General features: G+C 45.0%; 1 protein-coding gene across 1 annotated transcript in view; it reads left to right on the forward strand.

Moving 5' to 3' along the window:
- LAMB1 (laminin subunit beta 1) overlaps nt 1-13,735 on the forward strand; it is a 76,679-nt gene that overhangs the window by 45,222 nt on the left and 17,722 nt on the right. The window contains exons 24-26 of the mRNA XM_019626049.1: nt 1,143-1,357; nt 2,053-2,149; nt 11,436-11,805. Of these exons, the coding sequence (XP_019481594.1) occupies nt 1,143-1,357; nt 2,053-2,149; nt 11,436-11,805 (682 nt within the window). The remainder of the gene's footprint in view (nt 1-1,142; nt 1,358-2,052; nt 2,150-11,435; nt 11,806-13,735) is intronic.

Consider the following 13,735-nt stretch of genomic DNA (forward strand, 5'->3'; position numbering starts at 1 on the left):
GTCTCAAGATGTGACTCAGTGCCTGAGAGAGACAACCAAAAGGGAAAACTATGTAGCTGTCACCATGATAAATGCCATCCAATAAAGTGTGATTTTATGTTCTGCCCAGGAACTGATTGGCTAGGACCCGTTGATCCTAGATACTCTGGTCCACACCTTTTCTCTGTCATTGATGGATAGAGCCTTCCAGTTTAAGGAAAAGTAAGAAGTGACATCTCTAGAGTCTCCTTCAGATTCCGTATTTCTCTCTTATTGAGAAATCAGCCAGCATTTCCTCCTGCTGCTGCTGCCCAGCCAGCCCCCAGACCCCACCTCTATTGATACAAACACGTGTGGAATGTTGAGGACCAGCAGGACTGGATTCCTTCAAGCCTTAGTAGCTTAAAGGACTTCTACCTGCTATGTCTGATACATCCATTACTGCTGCTCCCTGCCAAGAGCTTGAAATCATTAAATATCTCAACTCCAATGACCTACTCTGTATTATTTCCAGTTAAATCCTCAATTTTATTTATTTATTGAAGATTTTATTGGGGAATTGGGGGAGGGGAACAGCGTTGGGGAATCGGGGAAGGGGAACAGACAAGTTGCTGTCCTTTTGTTCTTCAGTCTAATTGTGGAGGACGTCGCTTCACTGGCCCATATTGGTATTATCATTGGCTCTTCCTGGGTGAGGCAGTCGCTTGCCGGCCACTCACGGCAGCCCAGCTCCAGATTGAACTGTTGTTCACCATCTTAGCTGTAGAGGGCGCAGCATCACTGGCCCTCATATGGGATCCGAACCGGGGCCCTGCTGCTCAGAGCTGGCATCCCAAGCTGACTCTTAACCAATGCGCCACTTGGCCAGCCCTAAATCCTGAATTTTAAAATGAATACCCAGCAGATTATCACACCTGCATATTTTGAAAATACTGCTAGGCACATCTGCCTGGGAAATGTCAGAACTATGTAGAACATCATCAGAGCTTCCGAAGAACAACAGTCATAGATTTTATCACCTCCATTCCTTCCGCGGCTTGTTTGCATTTCCAGGTTGAAATCTGGAGAGAGGCATCCTAGCTGTTGGGATGGCACTCATCTTTGCACACTGCCTGTGTATTTTATAAATGTGACAATATACGTAAATCTGTGGTCTTTTTCAGAGTGTGTCTGCAATTACCTGGGCACCGTGCAGGAGCACTGTAATGGCTCTGACTGCCAGTGTGACAAAGCCACTGGCCAGTGCCTGTGTCTCCCTAATGTGGTCGGACAGAACTGTGACCGCTGTGCGCCTAATGCCTGGCACCTGGCCAGTGGGACTGGGTGTGACCCGTGCAGCTGTGACACTGCTCATTCCTTCGGGCCATCTTGTAATGAGGTGAGGTGCTCCAACTGGGGTGTGGCCGTCATGGCATAAGGAAAGGGGCCTTTATGAGCTCAGAGACAGCTCTTTTCCCAGTTAGAGAAAGGCACCCCGTTGCAGCCCTGCCACAGGGCACAGCACAGACTGGATGTCAGCTTTCACTTATCCACCTTGGCTGGGACTACATGACCGTCTTGGGAGGTCCCATCTGATGCACCCATAGCATTCTAATATAAGGCCCCAGCTGTAGACTCAGATTAGAATGGAAGGGGTGCGCTGTTTCTCTTCAATCCCGGGCTGCTGAGTCAGGCTGTTTTCTCAGCCACGCATACTGAAAGGAACAAACAGCCATGTGCAGCATCGTAAACAGTGCTCGCTTCCTGATGCATACTCAGAATGAAGGGCTCCCCACGGCAAGGGAGTCCCAGGTGGCCTCGGCTTGTAGTTGATTTGTGAAGAAACACGTAAATAAATGGTAATGTACTCTGGGCCTTTCCAACCTCTGTTGCAGTAAAGCAGTTAGGAGATGCTGGCACGGGGCCCTCAGCACCCAGGATAGAAGCAAAAATCCCTTTTCTCGTCCAGGATGTGGAGGCCTTCTCAGGCAAACAGCTGAGTCCCACTTTTCCTAACTGGCCGCTGAAAAAGCAAGTGCAGGCTGGCTTCTGCCCCTCAGCCGCTCTTGACCAAGGTCTTTTTTCTGGCCGCAGTTCACAGGGCAGTGCCAGTGCATGCCTGGGTTTGGAGGCCGCACCTGCAGCGAGTGCCAGGAGCTCTTCTGGGGAGACCCCAACATGGAGTGCCGAGGTGAGGCCACGGGCAATCTCGGGGTGGTACTTGATCAGATGTCTGCAAGGTCATTTTGTAAATTCTAAAGTGCATCACAAATTAATTTGTCTATAAAAAACTGTCTAATTACAAAGGAAATTCATGCTGCTCATTGTTTAAAAAAAAATTTAAAAATCTAACAGTCCAGCCCTATAGAAGTGTGGGTAGTAAAGAGTGGACCTGCTCATGTCTGCAGCTCCATTCTCCAGGGATAATGTTTGTTTATTTCTGTGCAGAAAGACACACACACCACAGATACACACAAAGTTGCTTTTTGAAATGCTTTTAACCCAAATGAGCTTATATGAATCAGGTATTTCAGTTAAATTGATTTTTATCCCCCCTGTGAACAGTATTTTGTGGCCAGCTTCCTCGTCAGTACATGAAGAGCTGAATGGTTGTTTGAATAAGATCATTTGATTCCAGTGAGTCAAGCAGACTCTGGTGCTGACAGAACCCTCAGCTTTTGTACTTCGTGTAATGTCCCCACGAGTGGGAACTGCAGTGTGTTGTCATAGCGCCTCTGTGAACAACACGGCAAATAGATGACACGAGCTCCAGGTTTGTTAATGAAAATAAAACCCAGAGCCCCACTTAGGCTTATAATCAAATAGGTCCAGAAGGGGAAACCTGACATTTTCTTAAGAACAAAAACTTGTAAAATCATATGAATCATAAAGATTGCTTAATTTTTCTGCTGTTGCAATTTTTTTTATGACCTGCCAGATTACTTTTCAGATCTTAAAGTAAAAGCATTTACAGAAAAGATTTTAATAGATTCTTTCTTTTCTGTTTTCCTATTCCTTCTTTTTTCCTATTTCTGTTTTCATCTCTATGTTTTAAGTTTATAACTATGGATAAACATCTTTTATAGTTTCATATTTGTTCTTTGATATATTTTCTTTGTTACACATCTGAAATTCTTGGTCCCTGTTGGATTCTAAAAAAAAAAAAGACCTTTTTTTTGGTTTTGGATACAACTGTAGCAAGAAATAACACAGATCTTCAAGTTAGCAGTTCACTCAGGATTTCCTATCAGAGGTCAGAAGCCTAAATATTGTCTGTTCCTTCAGTCAACAGACTGTTCACTAATGGCAGGAAAATTTCAGTGGTCAAGACCAGAACAAAAGGCATATTATTTTTTTTTCAGTTGAGCCTTTTCCAATTTAGCCAGAAGGATTTGGACCGACATCTTAGATTAGATTAAGGTTTGTTCCACAGAAGAGATGATGCTTGCTGTATTAATAAACAGGTGCTTTTTCATTTATCATCCTTCAGCCCAAATGTTTGTTCTTAAAGGGAGCTGAGGCTCTCACTTCCCCTAGAAGGGCTCTGACATTCAGCGCACTGCGTGCTCCAAGCTGCCTTCTTCTGCAAGTAAAACCCTGCCTGAAATCTGGCTTCTCTCGAGTTCTAACCACTGTTGTTAAATTCCTCAATCTTGTAATGGCCTGAGTGCCCCGGGGATGTGATTTTTCTCCAGATAATGGTTCTATCATTGCTTATAGCCTGATTCTATCAGCATGTGTCACTGGAAAAATAGATTTGGCTGCCAAAGCTTTCTGACCTTTCGCTCTATCTAAGCTTTGTTAGTATGAAAGGCCTGTTACCCAGAGTCAGAGCCAATCAGAGAATTGTTCATTTAGTACTCAGAAATTTACCCCTTACCCTTTTATCTTTTCTTTAAACTTCCAGCTTTCAATCTGCCAGAGAAATTGTGGCTTATAGGAACAGTATCAACTGGTTTAGGTCAAAAGTTGATCATGTTTTAGACATTTTCCAAAGAGTGAAATCCGTGGCATCCATGTTTGCCAGCTCCTTTCTTCATTTTATCCAGAAGTGTCAGCCCGTTCCGTTAGAAACATTGGAACCCCAGTGCCTTTGACACCCTGTGAAGACGCTCCTAACTTAACAAAGCACCCAGAGAGAGTGAGAACTGATGAACAATGGGAACTCACTGCCAGCCCCAGGGCTTGTGTGTGCGGGAGGGCGGTAGGCGCAGGACCAGTAAGATTTGAGAGGGTAGGGAGAAAAATGTAGAAACAGATGGCGTTCAGGGCTGTAGATGTACTGGGAGGTAGTCACAAATGGAAATGGGAGGACAAAAGCTAGAAGGGACTGGGTCCAGCGATCAGCAGGACAAGAATAGGTGTCATCTGAAATTAGATGGAGCTGTGGGGAAGGACTGTGACGACTTTTCTCAAATTACATAATTAATTGCCAGTCCTCAATGTCAAACCTTTTTGTTGAACAGGGCACAAATTTAGACTTTTCTGGTGCCACCTCCTTAACAATAAGGGTATAGAAAGATTTAGGTCATAGCTAACTATTCTTATGGGGGAAAAAATGTAGCTATGTAAAAGAAAAATGAGTCGAGCCTCAAACTTATAAATTGTTGAATGTTCCTATTGTCCAGATGGGTTGGGGCTCTTGGCTAGTCGTGCCAAGTCTGAACAAGCCCACCACTGTGCTGGGATGGGGAGAGAATGTCATCCACCCACCATTGAACATGCCAGAGAAAACCTCAGTTGGGAGCCCTGCGTTGTGCCCCTCAGGAGTCACAGGGTCACATGAGGACCTTTCTGTTGATTCATAGATAGCAAAGAGCCTCTGACTCTTGGGAAAGGCCAGTGTCTCTTAACCCCAGAAAAGCTGGAAATGTGGGGCATAGGTAGGAAGTGCTGGGCGGAGGCCATCAAGCTGGGGTTTTGTTTCCGAGTGTTTTTTTAAGTCCATTTCTTTGCTCAGACATAAATGTTTACAGTGTTTGTATTCTTTTCTCAGCCTGGAATTCATTGACAATCATCCACCTTTTTATTTATTGTCAGTGTGACTCAGGACATCAGATTTAATTTGATTCTTTAGAGTACCCACACATACTTTGGTTAGGAGAGGGAAGGCTTGTCTTAGATGATCCTAAGCACAGAATTTCGCCCTGAAGTGCTGGACTAGACCAGAGGTAGGCGAACTATGACCGTGTGTCAAATCCAGCTCACTCTTGTCAGTCAGGTTTCCGGGGACACAGCCATGCTGTTCGTTACGTATCGTCCAAGGCTGCCTCATGCGCACGGCCAGATCTGAGTAGCATGACAGAAACCATGTGGCCTGCCAGAGCCTAAATGTTTACTGTCTGGGCCTTTATAGAAAAGATTTGCTGACCCTGGACCAGACAGCCAGCCCATTTCTGCTGGTGAGATAATAGTCATTTTCTAACTTTCACTTCAAAACCGAAGTTGTATTGCTGAGTTCTATTATTAAGAAAAAAGTGGGGCTGAGGGAGGTAGAGGATATAAAGAGAAAGAAAATCACATTTAAGAGATTAAAGAGTATTAAAATTTCCCTTGCTTATAGTAAAATGGAAATGCCTAGGCAAAGTATCAGGAGACTGTTTGGCATGAGCAAATCCTGGAGTCCCAGGTCCCTTTGAGACAGGGTCCATGGCAGAAGAGAATGGGCCCTGTTCCCTGACCATAGGATGTAGCTCTTTCTCTGTCCCCAGGCACACTGAGGTTTCAGAAGGAAAGGTAGTTAACCAGCACAACCCAGAGTACTGCACACTGGTGCCTGTGGGGCAGGGACACAGCAGAGAAGAGAAGAGCTGCCACCTGAACGGGGGGCACTTGAAGGCTCCCTGGGGAAGTGAGGTGCGTAAAGTCATGTGATGGCAGGAGGCAGGAAACACGTGGTGCAGACCTTTTCAACTGTCAGAAGAGGCAAGACCTGTAGGAACTGGAGTTGTTTGGCAAGGTTTCATGGGAAAGGTTTGTTCCAGTGGCCATTTACAGAGGACCTGCTGTGTGCTGAGCACTTTCAGGGCTATTACATGCATATTCTTGATTTTATCCTTACCACAAACAACCTGTGGGTGAGCATCATCTCTATCTCACAGTTGAGAAATCTCAGGCTCAGAGAGGTGAAGTGACTTGCTCAAAGACACACTACAAGTGAGGGCACTGGTATTTAGAGAGGGAATTACTGTCCTGCATAAGGGGGTGGGGGCACCCTTGGGAAACCATCTTACTGTAGAGTCATGGAGAGATTTGGTCTCACCAGACTGTAAAAAGCCTTGGATGCCAAGTCATTGAGGATGGATTTTCTTCAGTGGGCAGGGGAGGCTAAAAGCAGAAAACTTATACCTACTGGTAAAGAGGTCTGTAGGCTATTTCCCATTCTGGCATTGACTTGCTAGTGTTTCCTCTGGACCTCAAGATTTATAAAATGGATGCAATATTCTTCATTCACCTACCTTTCAGAGGTCCTGTTTTAAATGATGAGAAAACTTAGTAAAAATAGAGGAAAACCTCCTGACCACATAACAAAGAATATTTTTGCAGATGAAGGTAGAATTCTTATGGCTCATTAAAATGATTACTGTCTTGGGCTGGCCGAGTGGCTCAGTTGGTTAAGAGCTCGCTCAAGAGTGCGAGCTCTGAGCAACAGCGGTTCAAGTCCCAGCCTGAGCTGATCAGCCGCTGAGCTGCCAACAGGTGGCAGGATGGCTCAGTTAAAAAAATAAAATGATTACTGTCTCATTTTTAAAATGCTGTTCTTCCTCTTCATGATTTGTTCATTTTTGGTATGCACACTGTCTTTTCCAAGAGAAAGTTTTTGATCCTCTGCCCAGTAATCCCATCCCTTAAAGCAGTGCTGTGGTGCAGGCCCACCTGGACCCCTGTCTGTTTCCCTTTGGAGAGGAGAAAATCCACTGGACCTGGTGGAGACTGCCCGAACCGCTAGTCTGTAATGTCATAGATCCCAGGGAGTGTGAGAGATAATTGGAGTGTCTCCTTCATCATTTTAGTGTCCGTGAAGTTTTAAATTGTCAGGTGAGAAGCAGCCTTTCTACTTCAATCAGAAAAACTCTTGGGGGTTCTTTTTATAAGGTGGTAAATGTGAACCTAGTGCTTGCCTCCTTGGTGATCCCATTAGTGAGGCCGTTCTGGAAACTCAATAAGGTAGGGAAGGAGGCATACCCGCAGGAGCTTTAGCAGTTTCCCAGCTTCCGTTTGAAATTAAAACCTAATGCATGTTAGAGTAGTCATTTGGTATCCTTCCAGAGAAAGTTCAGGGTCGACGTTTTCAATGATGAAACTACAATCCAGCCAATCTGTGTAATTTGACTCTTTCCTTTTCAATAGAAGGAAAGGGCTGTTGGTCAGTTCAGCTGAACCGGTCCTTGTCTTCTGGAATGAGCTGAAGCTCTGTGGGCCCTCCAGAGTACTGGTCTTAAAGGGACAAGGGACAGAGTCCAGAGATTGAAAGGACAAGAATAGGTATCCTCTAAAATTAGATGGAGCTATGGGAAAAGAATGTGACCACTTTTCTCAAATTATGCAGTTAATTGCCAAATATATCTTCAATTGCAAATCTTTCCGTTGAAATGGTTTGTTGGGGGGTGCAACTTTAGACTTTCTGGTGCTACCTTGGTAACAATATGCTAGAAAGACTTGGGTCATAGCTAAATATTTTCCTATGGGGAAAAAAATGTGGTTATATACAAGACAAATGAGGCAAACCTTAATAGGAGTGCATTTGCCTTTTAAACCCTACAGTTTGGGGCCAGTATTTTCCTCCTCAAAGATGTCCATGACAGAATGAGAGTAAGACATGCCTTTACCAATGAAATGAATGAAAATTTATTAGAAAATTAAACATAAACACATGCACACATTTCCTTGTCCCAAGCATGAATCTGGTGAAAACCTCTTTAGGACTAAACTTAATAATACCTTTGCATTATCTATGGAAAAGCAATAATTTTCTAAGCAAACTGGAAGCATGTGCAGCGCCTGCCTTCGTAGTCTCAAGCCTGCAGGGGATGGTACAGTCTCCTGAGGCCCCTAGACCCTACACAGGCTGCCACTGGGCCTGCAGCAGGGGCAGACTGAGAAGCTCATTGATTAAATGGCATCATTAAGGACCCTTGTTTACACAGGTCCTTAGGTTTGTGCATCAGCCTGCATGGCTGAACTTCCAAAGGCATGACTGCTGCAGTCCACACACACTCTTTCACCCCTACATACACACATTAACGTACAAGAGGAAGGCTGGAACAGCTGGGAAAAGAACAATCAGTACGCCTCAAGATGGCATCTAGTAACCCCCCACCTCAGCATCTCCTGGCAGCTGTTATACAGATTCCCAGGCCCTACCCCAGACCTACTGATCCCAGACCTGGGGGTGGAGGAGTGGGGGAGCAGTCATGTTTCATGAACCCCCCAGCTGCTTCTGATGCATGCCTGAGTTTCAGAGGCAAGGACCAAGATGACCCAGGTAACTTTCACTGTTTGGAAGATGGCTTAATTTTACCAGATGCAATGGAAATCCATTTCTGAAGTCGAAACAACATCAGCCTTCAGACACAGCATCATCTAAGTTCTCCTCATTCTCCTGATCTTAGAAACTGATGAAGGCAGTGGTTGTCCCAAGTCTTCCTCATTAAATCTCTGGGGCGTTACTAGGCATTCCACTGGAAAAAATTCCATGGTCAAATGAGTTTGGGATATAATTGGGTAAAAAAATGTGAAACGGTTATTTCCAGAGACCTCTTCTGAGTCTTTAATTTGCTGATGTTTGTTTAGAATCTTTAAGGGGAGGATGTAGAATTTTCCAGACCTACTTGATTATGAAACTCTTATTTCCAGGAACGTGTCCTAGAACTAATGATCTCGGGAGCACACTTAACTGTATCCCCCAGCTCCCTATGCTGCTTCGTGACTCATGAGAATGCCCCAGAAGAACATAGGAAACATGACGCATGCCTGAAGTGCTTGGAAAGAAACAATATGTTTCAGGGAGAAAAGTTTTGAAAACACAAGGCACCAAGAGAATGCTATATACATACATGTTTTAAATCCTAAAGATTGAAAACTAGAATATCCCACACTTCAAATATTTGAATATCACAATGTTATTCAGAAATATAAAAAGATAAACATAAGGAAGGTGTGATAACTTGTTCCTGTTTGTCCAGTGGAAATATGACCAAGCAAGTCCCTGAGCAGGAGACCACCTGACTCTTGCATGGACACAGCACGTAACAGTAATAAAAACATTTACTGAGTGCCTACTGTGGGTCAGACACTCCTTGAAGCAATTTAGAATTAAGTTATTTCATCCTGGAAGCACACCTATGAAGTGGGTGTAATCAGTATCCCTTTTTTACAGATGTGGAAACGGTGACTCAGTCCCCTTACTGCCCAGAGCCACGCACCTGGGATGTGGGGAGCAGGACTCAGCGGGGCCGCCTGAGCCCACAGCTGTGCTCTGACCACAGCGCTGTGCTCCTCACACTTGCTGCTCGAGAACTTGGAGGGTAGTTGGCCAACAAGGGAAATGGAGAGATAAAGTAAAGGAACGGGACAGGCCACAACACATCTCTCTGGGTTCAGAGGGTTGAGGCATTGCGAGCAGCTCTCAGGCCATCAGTGAAACTGGTTCTGGAAGGTGTTGCGTTAGAAAGTCTTTCAGAGGCAGATCATAGCTAGTGACCCAAGAAGATTTTATAAAGGTGTTTGAGGGAATATGACTCTGTTGTGCTTTGTCTCAGTTGACGTTTTAGGAGGATTATGTTTTTTTATAGGGGCATGTAAATGTCCCTTGCAAGCCTGTACCGAAATGAGGTTAGGGCCTCACTGGGCAACAATAGCTGAGCTCCAGTTTTCAGGTTAACCCTGTGCTTGGTGTTGAGAATGGAAAAATGGTTTAAGATGGACCCCTGCCCTTGGAATTCTCAGTCTAGTTAGAAAAATAAGATACTTGGGATTTGTTTGTTTGTTTGTTCGTTTTAAAGATTTTATTGGGGAATTGGGGGAGGGGAACAGCGTTGGGGAATCGGGGAAGGGGAACAGAAAAGTTGCTGTCGTTTTGTTCTTCAGTCTAGTTGTGGAGGACATCGCTTCACTGGCCCATGTTGGTATTATCATTGCACTCTTCCTGGGTGAGGCAGTTGCTCGCGGCCATTGGAGAGCCACTCACAGCAGCTCATGAAAGCTAACGCCTGCTGCCGGCCAGCCCCACTGCAGCCTACGCCATTGCCTGCAACTCACGGCAGCCCAGCTCCAGGTCGAGCTATTGTTTACCATCTTAGCTGTAGAGGGCGCAGCATCGCTGGCCCTTCAAGTGGGATCTGAACCGGGGCCCTGCTGCTCAGAGCTGGCATCCCAAACTCTTAACCAGCGTGCCACTTGGCCGGCCCAGTTTTTTGGTTTTTTATTGTCATTATTTTTTTTATTTACCCCACCTTTTTCCAGAAAGGATTGAAGGCCAGAGATAAGGTGTGTGTACAGGCTTTTTGTTATTCAAACACTATTCAAATACTCAGAAATGTCAAGTGTTGATATAAAATGTTAGTCACCTGAGATTTGAGACTCAAAGCCATGGTTCAGTGCACAGGCATTGTGACAAGTAATCTCAGTCACAGTCCATTGGCCAAGAATGCCAATTTGACTCTGTACCATTGAACTTGACCTAAAATGCCAACCTCACTGGGCCAGCGAGAGATGGGGACTTGAGTGGCTCCCCAGGTCCCTTCCATCACTCTGATATTTTATGAGCCTACGTATTTAGTGCTGGGGTGTTTATCACAATGGCAGATACCCACAAGCGAGATTACACATAGCTGAAAGCCTTTGAACTAGATACTTAGAATTCCTGGGACTTCTTTCTGATGTAGTTTTCATTTTCTCAAGTTTATTGCATTTTTTCCAAGTATTCATCTTTCTGTTTGGGGGCCAGGTAGGGTGAAGTGTGTTAGGAGCTGCTCGTTAGTGTTGTATCTTAGGCCAGATGCGTCACAGCATCAGGATGTCACCTGAATTGTCTGTACTGATAGGATCCAAAGGAAGGCAGAGGCAGGACAGAGCTTAAAAGCACAGGCTCTGGAGTTGCCAAGTGCTAAATCTGAGTCCTGGTTCAGCCATTTCCTTGCTGTAAAACTTGGGGCGGGTAACCTGTCCCACAGGGCTATTGAGAGGGTTAAACGGCGTGATCGATGCATGTAAACCAGTTCTACAAGGCCAGGCACAGAACTGTTGCCTTACAAAGAAAGGTTTGTGTTCTATTATTGTTAAGGGGTCAGCCAGTGTTGAGGTAACGCATGTTTTGGGGGAAGCCGCTGCAGCCTGTACAAGAGCCGCTGGTAAATGGTCATCAGTGGCTGACACCTTCCCATTGTAACAGTGGCTGAGGATTCTAAATGCCAGACTTTGTCACTGAGGTTTGTGTGACCCAGTAGATGAGCGAGCATTGCTGTTTCCCCTTCTAGCCTGTGAATGTGACCCCAGGGGCATTGAGACGCCGCAGTGCGACCAGTCCACCGGCCAGTGTGTCTGCGTCGAGGGTGTCGAGGGTCCACGCTGTGACAAGTGCACGCGAGGGTACTCGGGGGTCTTCCCCAACTGCACTCCCTGCCACCAGTGCTTTGCTCTTTGGGACCTGATCATCACTGAGCTGACCAACAGGACCCAGAAGTTCCTGGAGAAAGCACAAGCCCTGAAGATCAGCGGTGTGATCGGTCCTTACCAGGAGACGGTGGACTCGGTGGAGAAGAAAGTCAGTGAGATCAGAGACATCCTGGCCCAGAGCCCAGCCGCGGAGCCGCTGAAAAACATTGGGAATCTCTTTGAGGAAGCAGAGTGAGTAGTTAATGAGCTTGTGTAAGAATTCACAGTATTATTTCAACTTAATGAATAAACAGAGCAATGCCTTGGCATGGTGCATCCATCCAAAGACGTGGTTAGTCGTGTGAGTGCAAACAGATGCTGGGCCGTTCACTTCCCAGCAGTCTTCACTCTGGGCATTTGGGTCCGTGAATGTTGGAACGTCACTGGGGACCAGATCTGTGGAGGCTGCAGCACAGAATGTGAGTGTGTTGTGTTCAGCGCTCCTCTTTGCAGATAGTGCTCTCAGACAGCAGAATGGCAAGAACGTAGGATTTGGAGACACAGGATCCAGAACGAGTCCTAGCGCGGTTACTTGCCAGGCTTGTGAACTTGAACGACTCGCTTATTCCTGAGCCCCTCCTTTCTCTCCTGGGGAGAAGGGGACGATAATATTGTCTTTACCTTCCAGTGTAACAAAAGGACTGATCTATGAAATGGATAATGTAATTGCAAAGAACATTATGAATATAAATCGTTATTGTATGCTTTGCTACTGCCAGGGAAATTCCATTACCACAAATAAGACGCCAATTTCCGAGTTACTTCCGCTGCTCGGCTGTTGGTCCACCAGAACAGTGTTTCATTCATCTAATTATAACAATTCTCTACAATGAAAAATCCTCTTCTTAGCCCTCCTGTAGGTAATCCTCTCTCTGACTGGGTAGTGTTTATTTTGCCCATGAAAGCAGAGAGAGTTGAGCTGAGCAATGCCTGACTTCTCAGGGATCGTTTTTCTACCTTTTATCCTTGCCGTATCTCTCATGCTCTCAAATCCTCCAACTGCCTTTGCCGAAAAGGACCCCCCAAAATGGCACTGCAAGTTCTAGGCTGAAGGACAAAGACAAAGCAGGAAAGGGTAGGAAGCGTTTGTGTTTCCTTAAGTGCTATGGTTTTTCATGGCAGACTCACCATTTGGCATGAGAAAGGGGACTGTTTCATAGCTTAATCCTGTACATTTGAGGTGATTTTACATTAAGACAGAACTACAGTAATAGTTTTTGTGTGATGGGACTTGAATCAGCATCTCTAAGACGCCAGATGGACTTTTGATCTCAACACGATGTATGAGAAGCAGGAAGGGAACAGCTGACCTTAGTTCAAGTTCCTTGCTGAAGGTGTTTCCTAGACCTTCTAGATTTAAAGCAACTGGTCCCTCGACTACACACCTCAGGTTTTGTGCCTAAGACCATGCAGTTGACCAAGGTGTTATGAAATGTCTCTGTAGGGCGATAGGCATTTAATGAGGAGTTTTACCTCATCCAAAACACTGGTGCAGCTTGGCTTCCTAACACGTAATGAAAAGTTTTGGAAGGCCGTGGTCTGAGTGCAAGCCCCTTTAGGAATGATTCTTGGCCTTGGTCTCCTGTACCTAAGGGAGAATGAAAAAAATATGGTGTCCTTTGAAAGCCTTCCAGAAGAGAGACTGTGTACTCCTGAACAGCTTGGTTCAACTTACAATCAAATGGATCGTAAGCATTTCAGGAAAACTAGTTTCATTAATTTTTTTTCAGCACAATATCCAAGAATGCATGTTTTAGGAGCCATAGTGGCACTATATAAAAATATACAATGTTTGATTTGATTGTTTTTAAGTTGTAACATTGTATGAGACCTAAGAAGAAATGAAAGCCTTCTGTGAATCGACAGATTAATAAGAGTAAAACACCGAAAAAAGAAACTCTAATAGCCTCAGGAAAAAAGTCAGTGGGTTTATAAAATGTAATTGAACCTACAAACCCTTTTAAGCACTTATTTTCTAAATTGGGTCATGGTACTATCTCAGTCTTAAATATCATTTTTCTTTTTCTTTTTTTTTTAAAGATTTTTATTGGGGAATTGGGGGGATGGGAACAGCTCTGGGGAATTGGGGGAAGGGGAACAGACAAGTTGCTGTCATTTTGTT

This window comes from Hipposideros armiger, unplaced genomic scaffold (genome assembly GCF_001890085.2).
Source record: "Hipposideros armiger isolate ML-2016 unplaced genomic scaffold, ASM189008v1 scaffold_655, whole genome shotgun sequence".
NCBI classification, from domain to species: Eukaryota; Metazoa; Chordata; class Mammalia; order Chiroptera; family Hipposideridae; genus Hipposideros; species Hipposideros armiger.